Genomic DNA, 18,021 nt, shown 5'->3' on the forward strand with positions numbered 1-18,021 from the left:
GTTCTTCCTGACGTTGTAATGTGGAGCTGGCAGTGTGTTTAAAAGATTTGCCGCTGTTGCCCGGGGTGCATTTTCCCATGCTGCTGTGCAGCTCCTCGTCCTGACAGCCCCACAGCGCAGCCCCTGACACAGCCGCTTTCACTCCTCAGCACCGCGCTGGAAAGCGGCAGATCCAGCTGTCAGTACAGCTCACACTCTGACCAATGAGTGATTACTGACTGGGCTCCGCATTGCTCTGCAATCTGCAGACTGTGACTGTGAAGCCTCACAGGATCTGTTTATGTGTGGGGTGTTGGTGGTGGTTGTGTATGTGTGGGGTGTTGGCAGTGGTTGTGTATGTGTGGGGTGTTGGTGGTGGTTGTGTATGTGTGGGGTGTTGGTGGTGGTTGTGTATGTGTGGGGTGTTGGCGGTGGTTGTGTATGTGTGGGGTGTTGGTGTTGGTAGTGGTTGTGTATGTGTGGGGTGTTGGCGGTGGTTGTGTATGTGTGGGGTGTTGGCGGTGGTTGTGTATGTGTGGGGTGTTGGTGGTGGTTGTGTATGTGTGGGGTGTTGGTGGTGGTTGTGTATGTGTGGGGTGTTGGTGTTGGTGGTGGTTGTGTATGTGTGGGGTGTTGGTGGTGGTTGTGTATGTGTGGGGTGATGGTGGTGGTTGTGTATGTGTGGGGTGTTGGTGGTGGTAGTGGTTGTGTATGTGTGGGGTGTTGGTGGTGGTAGTGGTTGTGTATGTGTGGGGTGTTGGTGGTGGTGGTGGTTGTGTATGTGTGGGGTGTTGGTGGTGGTTGTGTATGTGTGGGGTGTTGGTGGTGGTTGTGTATGTGTGGGGTGTTGGTGTTGGTAGTGGTTGTGTATGTGTGGGGTGTTGGCGGTGGTTGTGTATGTGTGGGGTGTTGGTGTTGGTAGTGGTTGTGTATGTGTGGGGTGTTGGTGGTGGTTGTGTATGTGTGGGGTGTTGGTGGTGGTTGTGTATGTGTGGGGTGTTGGTGTTGGTAGTGGTTGTGTATGTGTGGGGTGTTGGTGGTGGTTGTGTATGTGTGGGGTGTTGGTGGTGGTTGTGTATGTGTGGGGTGTTGGTGGTGGTTGTGTATGTGTGGGGTGTTGGCGGTGGTTGTGTATGTGTGGGGTGTTGGCGGTGGTTGTGTATGTGTGGGGTGTTGGTGTTGGTGGTGGTTGTGTATGTGTGGGGTGTTGGTGGTGGTTGTGTATGTGTGGGGTGTTGGTGGTGGTTGTGTATGTGTGGGGTGTTGGCGGTGGTTGTGTATGTGTGGGGTGTTGGTGGTGGTAGTGGTTGTGTATGTGTGGGGTGTTGGCGGTGGTTGTGTATGTGTGGGGTGTTGGTGGTGGTAGTGGTTGTGTATGTGTGGGGTGTTGGCGGTGGTTGTGTATGTGTGGGGTGTTGGTGTTGGTGGTGGTTGTGTATGTGTGGGGTGTTGGTGGTGGTTGTGTATGTGTGGGGTGTTGGTGGTGGTTGTGTATGTGTGGGGTGATGGTGGTGGTTGTGTATGTGTGGGGTGTTGGTGGTGGTAGTGGTTGTGTATGTGTGGGGTGTTGGTGGTGGTAGTGGTTGTGTATGTGTGGGGTGTTGGTGGTGGTTGTGTATGTGTGGGGTGTTGGTGTTGGTGGTGGTTGTGTATGTGTGGGGTGTTGGTGGTGGTTGTGTATGTGTGGGGTGTTGGTGGTGGTAGTGGTTGTGTATGTGTGGGGTGTTGGTGGTGGTTGTGTATGTGTGGGGTGTTGGTGTTGGTAGTGGTTGTGTATGTGTGGGGTGTTGGTGGTGGTTGTGTATGTGTGGGGTGTTGGTGTTGGTAGTGGTTGTGTATGTGTGGGGTGTTGGTGGTGGTTGTGTATGTGTGGGGTGTTGGTGGTGGTTGTGTATGTGTGGGGTGTTGGTGTTGGTAGTGGTTGTGTATGTGTGGGGTGTTGGTGGTGGTTGTGTATGTGTGGGGTGTTGGTGGTGGTTGTGTATGTGTGGGGTGTTGGTGGTGGTTGTGTCAGTCAGCGTTTGCTGTGTGAGGGGCCTGAACACAGACACGCTGGAGGGAGAGCACAGAGGGACACATCAATTAAGTTGCAAGACCACAGCAGACACCAGACAGCTGCCCCCACTAAGCGCACTGATGTTTCATTGATAATGAAAACGCCTCAGAGCTGGGGGGTGCGCTGAAGCAGAGCTGTGTGTGTGAGGTGTCTGTCACCCCTGCTGCTCTGCTACCTTTCTGCAAAAACCTGGCAAGTTACAGGTGTGCTGTTACTGATCTGTGTGTGTGTGTGTGTGTGTGTGTGTGTGTGTGTGTGTGTGTGTGTGTGTGTGTGTGTGTGTGTGTGTGTGTGTGTGTTTGTGTGTGTGTGTGTTTGTCTCCAGATCGGTCAGTGGCATTCCGAGCAGGGATTGTCCATGGAGAGGAAGCTGCCCTCCCTGAACGTGACTGACAGTCTGTTCAACACCACCCTCATTATCACGACCATCCTGGTGAGTACACACTCCCTGCTGCACCACACACCTGGAAAACACACCGCAGACAGGGCAAACGCACCGCAGACAGGGCAAACGCACTGCAGACAGGGCAAACGCACCGCAGACAGGGCAAACGCACCGCAGACAGGGCAAATACACCGCAGACAGGGCAAACGCACTGCAGACAGGGCAAACACACTGCAGACAGGGCAAATGCACTGCAGACAGGGCAAACACACTGCAGACAGGGCAAACACACTGCAGACAGGGCAAATACACTGCAGACAGGGCAAACGCACTGCACTGCAGACAGGGCAAACACACTGCAGACAGGGCAAACGCACTGCAGACAGGGCAAACACACTGCAGACAGGGCAAACGCACTGCAGACAGGGCAAATACACTGCAGACAGGGCAAACGCACTGCAGACAGGGCAAACGCACTGCAGACAGGGCAAACGCACTGCAGACAGGGCAAACGCACTGCAGACAGGGCAAATACACCGCAGACAGGGCAAACGCACCGCAGACAGGGCAAACGCACCGCAGACAGGGCAAACGCACTGCAGACAGGGCAAACACACCGCAGACAGGGCAAACGCACTGCAGACAGGGCAAATACACCGCAGACAGGGCAAACACACCGCAGACAGGGCAAACACACTGCAGACAGGGCAAACGCACCGCAGACAGGGCAAATACACTGCAGACAGGGCAAACACACTGCAGACAGGGCAAACGCACTGCAGACAGGGCAAACGCACCGCAGACAGGGCAAATGCACTGCAGACAGGGCAAATACACTGCAGACAGGGCAAATACACTGCAGACAGGGCAAACACACTGCAGGCAGGGCAAACACACTGCAGACAGGGCAAACGCACTGCAGACAGGGCAAACACACTGCAGACAGGGCAAACACACCGCAGACAGGGCAAACACACTGCAGACAGGGCAAACGCACCGCAGACAGGGCAAACGCACCGCAGACAGGGCAAATACACTGCAGACAGGGCAAATACACTGCACTGCAGACAGGGCAAATACACTGCAGACAGGGCAAACGCACTGCAGACAGGGCAAACGCACTGCAGACAGGGCAAACACACTGCAGACAGGGCAAACGCACCGCAGACAGGGCAAATACACTGCAGACAGGGCAAACGCACTGCAGACAGGGCAAACGCACTGCAGACAGGGCAAATACACCACAGACAGGGCAAACGCACTGCAGACAGGGCAAATACACCACAGACAGGGCAAATACACTGCAGACAGGGCAAATGCACTGCAGACAGGGCAAACGCACCACAGACAGGGCAAACGCACCGCAGACAGGGCAAACACACTGCACTGCAGACAGGGCAAATACACTGCAGACAGGGCAAATACACCACAGACAGGGCAAACGCACTGCAGACAGGGCAAATACACTGCAGACAGGGCAAACGCACTGCAGACAGGGCAAATACACTGCAGACAGGGCAAATACACCACAGACAGGGCAAACGCACTGCAGACAGGGCAAATACACCACAGACAGGGCAAACGCACTGCAGACAGGGCAAATACACTGCAGACAGGGCAAACGCACTGCAGACAGGGCAAACGCACCGCAGACAGGGCAAACGCACTGCAGACAGGGCAAACGCACTGCAGACAGGGCAAATACACCGCAGACAGGGCAAACGCACCGCAGACAGGGCAAACGCACCGCAGACAGGGCAAACGCACTGCAGACAGGGCAAACGCACTGCAGACAGGGCAAATACACTGCAGACAGGGCAAACGCACCGCAGACAGGGCAAATACACTGCAGACAGGGCAAACGCACTGCAGACAGGGCAAACGCACCGCAGACAGGGCAAATACACTGCAGACAGGGCAAACGCACTGCAGACAGGGCAAACGCACTGCAGACAGGGCAAATACACTGCAGACAGGGCAAATACACTGCAGAGTAGGATTGATAGAACTATTACCTTAAAACAAGAACAGTAAATGTAATAATCCTGAATGAGAAAAGGGGATTTTATGTGTAATATACAGTATGTTGGAGCAGAGGCAGGGGGCTCCACACGCTATCAGAATGCAGCAGGTGTAGCTGCTGTTAGCCAGGGCTTTCGCAAAACGATTTCACACAGCGGAGAGGACTGAAGAGGCCGTGCAACACTTTCACTTTGAAGATGTATGAATTCTCTTACTAAATTTTAAAAAGCCACCGAGGAGCAATTCTGCTGCTATCTGAGCCCATTCATCAGACTGTGCTGCAGAGCGCCGGTTTGGGGGGGGGTCCTGCAGGATCTCTCACCTGTAGCCCTGCAGGTGGTTTATCACAGCGGGGGCTCCTGTCACCGGGAGAGAGCCTGGAATTACTTTTCATCTGCAGAGACACAGCTGCTGCGGTTCAGGTTGTGTGTCGAGTTTGTTTTAAATGTTTTTGAATCTGTTGGTATTTTCCTCAGTACAGCAGCTTTTCCATGCTATCGGTATCGAAATATTAGAAACAGCACCCCTCTCCACACCCTTCTGTGCACGTCATGCTCCTGTGAAAGGTACCCCCAAACTGAGTACCTCCAAACTGGTCTGCACCTTGCCCCACCCAGAGCATCACCCCATCTTACAACCGGCAACCAGACGCAGGCCAAGGTCATGATTACATCACTGATGGGCGTGGCAGGATGTGGGCTTAGATGCACACATGCAGCGGTTGACCTGATCCTACCTGATTCTGCACATACAGCGCTACGCTACATACAGCACTATATACAGCGCTACACACAGCGCTATGCTACATACAGCACTACATAGGCTACAGCGCTACGCTACATACAGCACTATATACAGCGCTACGCTACACACAGCGCTACATACAGCACTACATACAGCGCTACGCTACATACAGCACTACATACAGCGCTATGCTACATACAGCACTACATACAGCGCTACGCTACATACAGCACTACATACAGCGCTACGCTACATACAGCACTATATACAGCACTACGCTACACACAGCGCTACGCTACATACAGCACTATATACAGCGCTACATACAGCGCTACGCTACATACAGCACTACATACAGCGCTACACCACATACAGCACTGTGAGAGCTGTGGAACTAACTAACCTAATGTAGCCAGCTATGTTCCTGGCTGCCCCCAGAGACAGACAGGCTGGAAGCAGCCTGTTTAGACAGGACGTGTTCGATTAAGCACAGCTGAAAGTGTAAGTGTTTCAGTTTGTCAGGTGGCCTGCATTCAGCACCGTTAGTCTGAAAGATTATTTCTGCAGGCTGTGGGTCAATCCCTGCTATGGGCAGATGGTTTGGGTTGATAATGCTGGGGTTTATTGATTGATGTCGGTGCTGTATTTTTATGATTGATGGGTCAATGCCATGTCTAATTTTATTCGTCTGCAGTTAACCAGGTTGACCAACTGGCAGCACTTTTCCACCCAGTGGAACCAACTAATCACAGGTCAATTATAAATAAAAGAAAACACTATGATTGTGTTCACACTCATCGGGCAATGGCGAGTGCAAGCAGCATTCGGTCGGCTTCTAATGAACTGAAGCTGCGCTTGGCTTGGAGGCCCCGACGTGTTGGCGGAATCCGTGAGGTGTGTGTCTGCGCAGCACAGGCCTTTAACAAGCAAGGCCTTTGCAGAGGCGTCCAGCGGAATGCCTGAGTGCTCGTGTTGCGCTGCAGGGGAGGATATTTGCATTTATATTGCATTTGCTGCGTTTGGCAGCGTAAGGCCAGCTGGGCTGTCAGACCTGCAGATTGGCAGCATGTCTGAGTGATTTAATGAGCTAATGAACAAACGGAGGGATTGCATTTACACAGTTCCTCAAGAATCAGGCCCCAAACGCACCCCGACCCTGCCGCGTGTCTCAGAGTGTGTTACATGCACCCTGACCCTGCCGCGTGTCTCAGAGTGTGTTACACGCACCCTGACCCTGCCGCGTGTCTCAGAGTGTGTTACACGCACCCTGACCCTGCTGCGTGTCTCAGAGTGTTACACACACCCCGACCCTGCTGCGTGTCTCAGAGTGTTACACACACCCCGACCCTGCTGCGTGTCTCAGGGTGTGTTACACGCACCCCGACCCTGCCGCGTGTCTCAGAGTGTGTTACACACACCCCGACCCTGCTGCGTGTCTCAGAGTGTTACACGCACCCTGACCCTGCTGCGTGTCTCAGAGTGTTACACGCACCCTGACCCTGCTGCGTGTCTCAGAGTGTGTTACATGCACCCTGACCCTGCTGCGTGTCTCAGAGTGTGTTACACGCACCCTGACCCTGCTGCGTGTCTCAGAGTGTGTTACATGCACCCCGACCCTGCCGCGTGTCTCAGAGTGTGTTACATGCACCCTGACCCTGCCGCGTGTCTCAGAGTGTGTTACACGCACCCTGACCCTGCTTTGCAGTGTTTTCCATGACAGCGGCAGCTGTGTCCTCAGGCAAGCATGTGTGAGCGAGAGCCAGGACTGGCACCAGGGCTTCACCTGGCAGGAACAGTATACAAATGTCGCCATGGTGACATGGTCTAGGAAAGTCTTGGTTTTTACCAATATCGCCATGGTAATGAAGTGTATGGGCAGAGCCTGCACAGAGAGCACCAGCAGGGGCCCATGGAGTGTGCTGTCTCTGCCGCTTTGATGTCATTTCCTTTGACATATCAGAGAGAGTGAAACTGCTTTCAGTCAAAAGCATTCACTGTCACTGGAAAGGCTGTCAACCACTGCTGCTCGCAACAAAGTAAAGCCAAAAAGTTCTGCTAAATATATGAAATATTCTGGTAAAATGTTATCAGTTAGTTGAGTTTAATTAAATTCTGTTCAGATTCATTTCACTTGCGCCATATGTCTTGTGTATAAAGTATAGGTCCAGTTTAGCATTTGACATGAATGTTATTTATATGAAATTATGCAACTTTTAGAGTAATATATTAGCTAACATATTTCACAATAACAGCAAAAATGATTTAAAACAACATTCCACTCTGGCACAGAAAGTAAGCACAAGCTGTTGTAAACCATTGTTTGAAAAAAGGTAAATCTACATTCAGAGTCTGGAGCTCATATTATATGCATTGCTTATTTTGCCAACAGATTAAGTGATAAATTGCATTTCCACTGAAGTAAATCAGATGCTGTCTCAGCCTGCCATGACAGCAGGCTGTAAATAACCCTGATGTTGAGGAGAGAGAGTGGGGTTTCTGTGAGGTGGGGGGGTGTCGACAGCTCCCCCTGGTGGCTGGGTGATGGCACAGCGTGGTATGCTTGCAGGAGAACCCGTATGTGATGTTGCGGCAGAACCACCAGGAGCTGGAGGGGAATGATCGCTATGAGGGCTTCTGCGTGGACATGCTGAAGGAGCTGGCTGCCATTCTCAAGTTCAAGTACCGCATCCGGCTGGTGGCTGACGGAGTGTACGGCGTCCCTGGGGCCAACGGCACCTGGACCGGCATGGTGGGAGAGCTCATCTCCAGGGTGAGGAGCCCCATCCTGCTCCACATCACTTACACCAGTGGCTCTGAGCATCACACCTCCTCTCCCCCCGCCTCATGGTCATGATCACTGCCCATCACCTCCAGCTGCCCATGCACATTTACATTAACTCATTTAGCAGACGCTTTTATCCAAAGCAACTTACAAGTGAGGCAGAGTACAACACAAGAAAACAACCATAAGCAGTCAACAATATTAAAAGTGCTGCATGACCAAGTTTCAACAGTTGGCCAGACAAGGTACAAGCTAGCTGGTAGAGATACAAGTGCAGGAACCCGTCTAACACCCTCACTCTTCCCTCCCAAACCCCTGCAGAGGTCAGAGGTCATACAGCCTGTGGCATGGTGGACTCTGTGGAAACAGAGGACTCTGCCAGCCATCACCAGCCTGTTGCCCCTGACAGCCTCTGACAGAGAGCTGCTGGAATACTCCTTCACACTCCATAAATTCCTGTCTACGCAAAGTTGTTGCCCTTTTCAGCAGAAATATGATCTATTTACACACATTTATGGTTGATTGCTCTGTTCTTTGATGTTTGGTTCATTCTACAGGTAAAGTGGTGCAGATGGAATTGTGTTCAAACATCTGCATTATTGTCCTTAAGTCTTTGGCAAAGAGCCGCAAAAGCAGGCACACTTATAAGTCAGCTGTACAGTGGGGAGGGGTGGGAGAGGTTCTCAGGCTGATGAAGGGCAGCATCATTACAGGAATAAAGAGGGGGGAAGGCTCAGTCCCATCAGCACCAGCCTCTGAAGTGTGCTGCCTGCACTGACCTCGGACATCCCTGCTTTTAATTGGCTGGCACCTGTTGCTGTGTCAGTATGGGGGGGTGGAGGGTGGGGGAGGGTGCATGAGGAAGGCATTTGAGTCAGAGACACCTCTTGGACAGACTCTGGTGTAGGAGCATAGGTGGCAGAGACACACACACCGGTCCCCAGAGCCCACAGACACACGCAGACACACACAGGCACACACAGGCCCACAGACACACAGACACACAGGCCCACAGACACACAGACACACAGAGCCCACAGACACACAGACACACAGAGCCCACAGGCCCACAGACACACAGACACACAGAGCCCACAGAGACTGCAGACACACACAGACACACACACAGCCCACAGACACACACAGACACACACACAGCCCACAGACACACACAGACACACACAGACACACACACAGCCCACAGACACACACAGACACACAGACACACACAGACACACACACAGCCCACAGACACACACAGACACACACAGACACACACACAGCCCACAGACACACACACACACAGACACACAGAGCCCACAGAGACTGCAGACACACACAGAGCCCACAGACACACACGTTCACACTCACACAGACACACACAGACTGCAGACACACACAAAGCCCACAGACACACAGACACACACAGACACACACAGAGCCCACAGACACACACAGAGTCCACAGACGCACACAGACACACGGACACACACAGACACACAGACGCACACAGACACACACAGCACACAGACACACACAGATATACACAGCATACAGACACAGACACACAGACACACACAGACACACACAGCACACAGACACACACAGACACACAGAGCCCACAGACACACACAGGACACCCAAGGAAAACTCACTCCATGCATTATTCAGCATCCTGCAGACACTCTGATCGTTGTTTTCTGGTGCCCTGTCTCATGATTGAGTGAAAAACGGATACAAACACTTTGGAAAGTAACGCAACAGTAATGCATTATTTAAAGCTGAATCTGTATAGACCAGCGTTTCCCAACCCTGCTCCTGAAGGCACACCGTCCTGCATATCTTCTATCTATCCCTGCTCTACCTACCTGACTGAACTCATCAGTGGCACTTTTGATTAGCTGAGCACACCTGATTTAGTCAAGCAGGAAGGATACATAGAAGATATGCAGGACAGTGTGCCTCCAGGAGCAGGGTTGGGAAACACGGGTATAGACCATTCTCCTCTCTCTGTTAGAGAAGCACCAGGTAATCAGTTTTAATGTTCAGCAGATTTATAAATATTTCAGCAGTTGCTATTGTTGCCTGAATGTGTTTTAGAAGAGGCCAGATTTCTCTGTGCTGTGGTCTGAAAACGGAGCTCCAGTCTGATTTCACAGTGACAGAATAACTGATGCTGTTGATAAAAGATGTCAAGCCTTTTAACCAGACTGGGAGCAGCTCATGCGCAGTGCTACTTTTGTGAAGCAATGCTTTTCTGGACTCCTGCCTCCTCCCGAGTCTGTCAGATACACCCCTGTGGGACAGAGTACCCTCAGAGGGGGGCACCTGCCTGCTTTGGGCAGGGTGTAATGGGTCTGCATGAAGCCATGCTGAATATTCACGCTCAGAGTTACTGTTCTGTTTCTGTTCCACCTGTCATTTAATTGGTTAAGTACAGCCATAGCACCATGCACAGAAAGGTGTGGTGTGCATTACATGTGAAATGTATTTAAAAAAATTAAGTAAATAGAGTAAATTCTGAGAAACCCTGGTTTCCAGCAGGGTGTGGAACAGACCCTGGAGCAGTAGAATCCACTCAGGTGCATCCTGCCACTCACACTGCTCACAGACCCAGCACAAAAATCCCAAAATACATTCAAATTTCTTGTGAAAAACATTTATTTTGAAATTTCAAATCAGTGTGGGATTTATTTGATATTTGATTATGTGATATCTTACCTTTCTCAGTGTTCCCAAGCAGAGTGAATCACCCTGCAGGCACTGAGGGTGGAACTGCGGTGTTTATTGCCTAATATGATTCCTTTATTAATAACAATCTGCCAAGTCATACAGCACCAGGTTAAAGGCCAATCAGAGGTTTATTCAATGGGAAAGAGGTTACATATGTTTTGACAGCACAGGGATGTTAAGGTCTTTATCAGAGGCAATAGCACTGCACACGCTCTAAGCTTACTGGCCCATAGAAACCTCGACAAATGCTATTTTTGATTATGAAAGAGATCAAGTACAGCACTCACTTGACTGTCTAAAATATCTATTCTGGACTTTTCTCTTTTAGTGCTCTCCAGTCCACTTTCTCAATCGGGTCATTAACTCCGCCCCCTTCACCCAGATGTGGGTAACGTTCTGTGTGCTATTTGAGCAGCAGTGCTGGGTCTGTGCTGTCTGTGTGTGAGAGGTTCACCAAGAACACACACTGACCCAGAAAACATGTGTTTCAGAAAGCCGATCTGGCCGTGGCTGGACTGACCATCACCGCAGAGAGAGAGAAGGTCATTGACTTCTCCAAGCCCTTCATGACCCTGGGAATCAGCATCATGTACCGTGTGCACCTGGTGAGACTGCTGCCCAACTGCCACACCCAAACACCACACCAAAATACCACACCCAAATGCCACACCCAAACACTACACCCAAATGCCACACCCAAACGCCACAACTAAACACCACACCCAAACACTACACCGAAATGCAATGCCCAAACGCCACACCCACACACTACACCCAAACACTACACTGAAATGCCACGCCCAGCCACCACACCCAAATACCACACTTGAATGCCATGCCCAAACACCACACCAAAACGCCAGGCTCAGACACCACACCCGAATGCTACAACCAATCACTATAGCAAAATGCCACGCTTTGCCACTCTGACTGTGTACATCTTAGTTTATCCAGCCTCACTGAGAGCAGAAATGACCAGTGAGAAGCAGCAGGCCTATCTATCACAGGCTGCCCTGTGTGCACTTACTGCTGCTTCTGTGTGCTGACAGACAGACGTGAGAAATGTTACCATCCCTCCCCACCTGTACCTGCAGCTCCCTGCCCCCACCAGCAGAGGGCAGTGCAGAAAAATGCAGGGGATCTTTTAATGCCAGAAAACCAACAGTGATTAATCTGCTGATCCTGCTGATCTAAGCAGAGTAATGCACTCTGTGTCCCAGAGCCCCCCCCCCCCCCCCCCTGCAGGATGGAGAAGGTTCTGCAAGGCACATGCTGCTGTTAATATCACATCAATCAATCAATCAATCAAATTTCACATATTATACTGCATTTTTATGATAGATGGTAGATTTTCCACTGGAGAAAAAAAAACAGAAAACTCAGTGCCAAGTGGGAAAGAATGGGAAGTTTACTGACCTGGGCAAAATGTGGTCACCAGACTCCTGGAAACCAGGCTCCTTGGTGGCTGCGATCTGCCCTGCCCTGCTTTGCTCCACACTCTCCTGCAGCACTTCCTCTTGTGTCTTGACAGGGTGCAGACGGTACCTCCCGTATTTGGATTTTTGACACTCCGCTGGTTTAAGTTTAAACTTATTGATTTCAGACATAGTGACTCCCACCCTGCTGCTCATTTCAGAGCCCAGATGAAATTTTGCATCAATGGAAGCAGCAGATGGAGTTTAACTGAGCTGCACAGCTGCTGGGAATGGCCTGTTTGAGGGGTGTTTAATCTGCTAACCACTGCACTTAGCACTGTGTATATGTGTGTGTGTGTGTGTGTGTGTGTGTGTGTGTGTGTGTGTGTGTGAGTGTGTGTGTGAGTGTGTGTGTGTGTGTGTGTGTGTGTGTGTGTGTGTGTGTGTGTGTGTGTGTGTGTGTGTGAGTGTGTGTGTGTGTGTGTGTGTGTGTGTGTGTGTGTGTGTGTGTGTGAGCATGTGTGTGGGGGAGAGAATGTGAAGGGGTGGGATATATAGAATTATATTCATAATTAATAATTATTGTGACAGTTAGGTGACTGGGACAGTGGGGGGATGGTAAGGGTTTGGAAGAGTGTGAATAAGGCCTGCTGCCCCCTACTGGACACACACTGCATCCACCCTGCCCCCTGCTAATACACTGAGCTCCACAGGGATCAGATGGTCTGCAGGACATCAGAAACAGACTGCAGCTCGTTGTGATGGAGCTGTGGGCAGAGAGGCCAAGTCTGACTATTCTGACAGAGGGCAAGATTCAGAGGGACTGGGGCATGGCCAGGGGTGAGGGCGTGGTCAAGAGGGATCAGGGCGTGGTGATGAGAGGTCAGGGCGTGGCCAGGAGGGATCAGGGCTGGGACAGGAGGGATCAGGGCGTGTTCTCTGTAAAGGACACCCCATAACAGCAGTCCTAAGCTTCAGTCCCAGCCCTCTGACAGAGCAGCAGAGGTCAGTGCAGCAGTTGCAGCCTGGCCAACCCTCACCTCCCTGCGCTGAGAGAGAGACAAACACCCACATAGCTGTTACTCCTGTAATTTGTAACCTCAATATCTGTTACCCTCATTATGTCTAAACCCGATATTTGCTACCTCCATTACTCATAATCCCATATATGTTACCCCTGTTATTCACGGCCCCAGTAGCTGCTGCCCTTGTCATTGCTTTCCCCCAGTATCTCCTGCCCCAACCCCTCTGGCTCTGTGGGGGTTTGGTGACTCACCCTCCAGAGACAGGCAGGTCCACGGATCCACAGAGCCGAAAACACAGTGACGTGTGCAAAGCTTTCGCTGCTGAAAAATGCCTCCATCCGATTGGCCGCAATGCAGCTGCCACTGTGCCTCATAGGCCCGGGTCAGCGCTATGCCCCAGCTCAAATTACAGCTCTCTGATTCGCAAGTGCAAGTTACATTCTGCCCAATTACACTAATATGAACATGATTACAGTCACATTAATGAATATTCAGCTCTCTGCTGGTCTAATTGTGGAATAATTAATCATTTGTATGCATTGCAATCTACACTTTTTCCTCTTAACTAGAGATCTGATATGCACTGACTCTTTGGACTGACTTTCAGTATCTAATTTATGGAGGTGTTATTGAGGGTGGATAGAACTTATACTGTCGTTTTCAAAAAGGATTATTCAAGCAATCTGAGATAAAAAAAATCTTCAAAATCAAAATAATTGTTTAATGATGTATTTTTGGATGATGATAGAAATGCTGGAATGTGAGTTGATGTGGATGACTGGTTCACTCTCTGCCTTCCATTGTACCAAACGCTGCAGGTAGTTAGTAAAAAGGCAGTGAGCAGTGAAGCTGTAGGCATTATGAGGCGTTATGGAGCGTCTGCCTCACAGGATCGAGTGCAGCCCAGGTACAGCCCCTCTGCCCTGCTGGTGCTGCTGCTACTGGAACCCCGAACTGCATCAGTCACAGTGTGTCTGTATAGGGTCTGCAAACATGGTAGAATGCCAGGATGGATATTCTAAAGAAAATTAAAAATACATGTCTTGAATACTCTGTGTGCGTGTGTGTGTGTATGTATGCGTATGTGTTGATTGTATGTTTCAGGGTCGTAGGCCGGGTTACTTCTCCTTCTTGGACCCCTTCTCCCCCGGAGTCTGGCTCTTCATGCTCCTGGCCTACCTGGCTGTCAGCTGCGTCCTCTTCCTGGTCGCCAGGTCAGTCTACAGCACCACACTGACATCTGCTGGTGGTTCTGAGGAACTGTCGTTCGACATGCAGAACTGTTGCCATGACTGACAGTTGTGAAGATAATCCAATGTTTCCAGTGTCACATAATAGTATTTAGCATATTTGAAATACTTTCTGTGTATTTAGCGCATTTGAAATGTGTATTTAATCCCCGAAGTGGTAGCTGGGGGCACAGAAAACAGTCTCTGTGACTCTTGATTGACAGGAAAGGTGAGGTGGCTGCTGGTTTCATTGGTAAAGCTTGCGGAGGCTGCAGGAGAGAATGCAGTGGAATTTTGAGATTTATGATCATAAAGGGTTCAGTTGAGAGAGCTCTGGGTACCTGAGTATTCAGTGAGATGTTTGTTTACATTGAGCTGATTAAGCCTGAAATGGGATTAAAGAGAAGTTTATGCTGCTTTTCAGCATGAGACAAAGTAACCAGCTGCTTCCATGCAGAACAGAACCGTGCAGATCAGTACAATTCCTGCTGAAGCAGCCGAGACACACACACACACACACACACTCACACACACAACCACACACACACACACACACACACACACGCACACGCACACACACACACTCGCACACACACTCACACACACGCTCACACACACTCTCTCACACACACGGAGTGCTGGTCTCAGCAGCATCCTCTCTTTGTGTCTCTCTGATTCTCCCTGATCTCTCAGGCTGACCCCCTATGAGTGGTGTACTCCCCATCCCTGCTTGAAGGGGCGCTGTAACCTCCTCATTAACCAGTACTCCCTGGGAAACAGCTTCTGGTTCCCTGTGGGCGGCTTCATGCAGCAGGGCTCCACGATCGCTCCCCGCGCCCTGTCAACACGTTGCGTCAGTGGAGTGTGGTAAGAACGCGCACGCACACACACACTGTCTCACACACACACAGCAGTGAACGTTATTGTGCACTCTCCCGTGTTCTTTTTCTGTGTGTGTTTGTGCAGGTGGGCCTTCACCCTCATCATCATCTCCTCCTACACGGCCAACCTGGCGGCCTTCCTCACCGTGCAGAGGATGGAGGTGCCCATCGAGTCGGTGGATGACCTGGCCGACCAGACGGCCATCGAGTACGGCACCATGCATGGCGGCTCCACCATGACCTTCTTCCAGGTTCCACATTCCCCTTCACTCTGCCTCTGCAGAAACCGGGCAATGCTCTTACAGGACAGAACAGAACCAGCCAATGCAGTTTATGTATGATGTCCCTGCTCAATAAGGACACTTAACCTAAGTGCTCAGTTACACAAACTGCATCCCATTACAGTTAGAATTGCTTTGAAGATTCAACTCACTGTACATGCTGAATGATAACTGTGAGGTGAACAGCTGTAGGTTCTTTCAGTGTTTTTTAATCTGTATCATTCTGTCACTGTGATTACATTACATCATATTATTATATAGCAGACGCTCTTATCCAGAGTGACCTATATCAATTAGTTTGTTTACAATGTTATCCATTTATACAGATGGATATTTACTGAGCAGCAGTGCCCCAGCTGGGAATCGAACCAGCAACCTTTTGGTTATGAGTCCTGCTCCTTAACCACTATGCTACGCTGCTGCCTCAGTCATGGGCTCTTACTGTGTCCATTTCCAGTCGTCTGACTCCAGCATGTGTTGTGTTGTGTTGGAGCTGTGTTCAGTGCACTGCAATGATGTGAATGTGTTGGGTTTTCCTGCAGAACTCGCGGTACCAGACATACCAGCGCATGTGGAACTTCATGCACTCCAAGCAGCCCAGCGTGTTCGTGAAGAGCACGGAGGAGGGCATCGCCCGGGTGCTCAACTCCAACTACGCCTACCTGCTGGAGAGCACCATGAACGAGTACTACCGCCAGCGTAACTGCAACCTCACCCAGATCGGCGGCCTGCTGGACACCAAGGGCTACGGCATCGGCATGCCTGTCGGTGAGCCCTGCCTCCTGATGACACACCCACACTTACCTGTGAATAAGCCCTGCCGCCTGATGACACACCCACACTTACCTGTGAATAAGCCCTGCCTCCTGATGACACACCCACGCTTACCTGTGAATAAGCCCTGCCGCCTGATGACACAGCCACACTTACCTGTGAATAAGCCCTGCCTCCTGATGACACACCCACGCTTACCTGTGAATAAGCCTTGCCGCCTGATGACACAGCCACACTTACCTGTGTATAAGCCCTGCCAATACACCTGATGCAATTCCAAAATAGAGTCTGATCAAAAGTGCCCTGTTGCTGTAAAGCGCTGTGTTTCTATAAAGCAGTGTTTCTGTAAAGCAGTGTTTCTGTAAAGCGCTGTGTTTCTGTAAAACGCCTTATTTCTGTAAAGCACCTTATTTCTGTAAAGCGCTGTTTTGCTGTAAAACGCCTTATTTCTGTAAAGCGCCTTATTTCTGTAAAGTGCTGTGCTGCTCTCTGATTGGCTTGGTTTAATAGAGCGTGTTTGATATGATTCAGCACTCGGTTTAATGTAGACTGTGATTGGAGGAGGGGCTGGAGGGTGATGCTGGTGAGCGCAGCTTTCTGACCTGTGCCCCGGTCTGCTCCAGGCTCTGTGTACCGGGACGAGTTTGACCTGGCCATCCTCAAACTGCAGGAGGACAACAGGCTGGAGATTCTGAAAAGGAAGTGGTGGGATGGGGGCAAGTGCCCCAAAGAGGAGGACCACCGGGCCAAAGGTACCCCCCCCTTACTCACACATCACCTTTATTTATGACTTAAGTCGCACTGTAAATTGCTCCTATATGAATACATTCTTATACATATAGAAATATAAATAGAGAGCTTTTTTATACTGCATTTTGTTTGATGTTGTGATTATTATAATTTAGAGTTAATCATCTCAGGAGAGAAACAGTCTAATAGGCTATGCTCTTCAGTTATTATGGTTTTTGGGTCTAGTTTATTCATAACCTACCCACATTGTGAGAAACACAGAAAAATATTACATAGGTAAATGTAATATTGGTAACACTGTGTGTGGTGTTCATACTATAGTTATTAATTAACATATCAATGATAGAGTATGACATGATCTAAAACTACAGGTGTTAATGATAAGAACGCTGTGTGTGTGTGCGTGTGTGTGTGTGTGCGTGTGTGCGTGTGTGCGTGCGTGCGTGCGTGCGTGCGTGCGTGCGTGCGTGTGTGTGTGTGTGTGTGCGTGCGTGTGTGCAGGCCTCGGGATGGAAAACATCGGCGGGATTTTCGTGGTGCTGGTGTGTGGGCTACTCGTTGCCATCCTCATGGCAGTGCTGGAGTTTGTCTGGATGCTGCGACAGAGCCCCGGAACGGAGGTGAGAGAGGGCTACATTACCTGCCTCTGTTTGATCTCCCTGTCTCCACGACGATGTTCTCCTCGGCAGGTACAACCTCTGGCACAAACGAGACAGACAAATTAGCCAATCCCCAGTTCTTTTAGAATAATGCCATTTCAGTTCCAACATCCAAACCCCATCTACCAGGTATGATTGTTTTCCTGGTGTGTGCTACTGACCTGAGTGCAAGCTGGTTTCTATCAGAAAACCTCACCTCACGTCTCTGAAAAGGCCAGGTCATGTGACTGCTTTCTGTGGGGGGTCATGTGATCGCCTCTGATGCTGGTTATTCTCATTAGCGCATCAGTGCAGGTAGAGTCATGT

At 50.4% G+C, this 18,021-nt stretch overlaps 1 protein-coding gene across 1 annotated transcript in view; it reads left to right on the plus strand.

Annotated features, from left to right (window-relative positions):
• Nucleotides 1-18,021, plus strand: part of LOC118783209 (glutamate receptor ionotropic, kainate 4-like) — a 148,309-nt gene that overhangs the window by 129,213 nt on the left and 1,075 nt on the right. The window contains exons 11-19 of the mRNA XM_036536963.1: nt 2,361-2,468; nt 7,753-7,956; nt 11,193-11,306; nt 14,246-14,355; nt 15,064-15,237; nt 15,337-15,502; nt 16,075-16,300; nt 16,930-17,058; nt 17,558-17,676. Of these exons, the coding sequence (XP_036392856.1) occupies nt 2,361-2,468; nt 7,753-7,956; nt 11,193-11,306; nt 14,246-14,355; nt 15,064-15,237; nt 15,337-15,502; nt 16,075-16,300; nt 16,930-17,058; nt 17,558-17,676 (1,350 nt within the window). The remainder of the gene's footprint in view (nt 1-2,360; nt 2,469-7,752; nt 7,957-11,192; nt 11,307-14,245; nt 14,356-15,063; nt 15,238-15,336; nt 15,503-16,074; nt 16,301-16,929; nt 17,059-17,557; nt 17,677-18,021) is intronic.

The sequence above is a fragment of the Megalops cyprinoides genome, chromosome 9 (assembly GCF_013368585.1).
Source record: "Megalops cyprinoides isolate fMegCyp1 chromosome 9, fMegCyp1.pri, whole genome shotgun sequence".
Lineage (NCBI taxonomy): Eukaryota > Metazoa > Chordata > Actinopteri > Elopiformes > Megalopidae > Megalops > Megalops cyprinoides.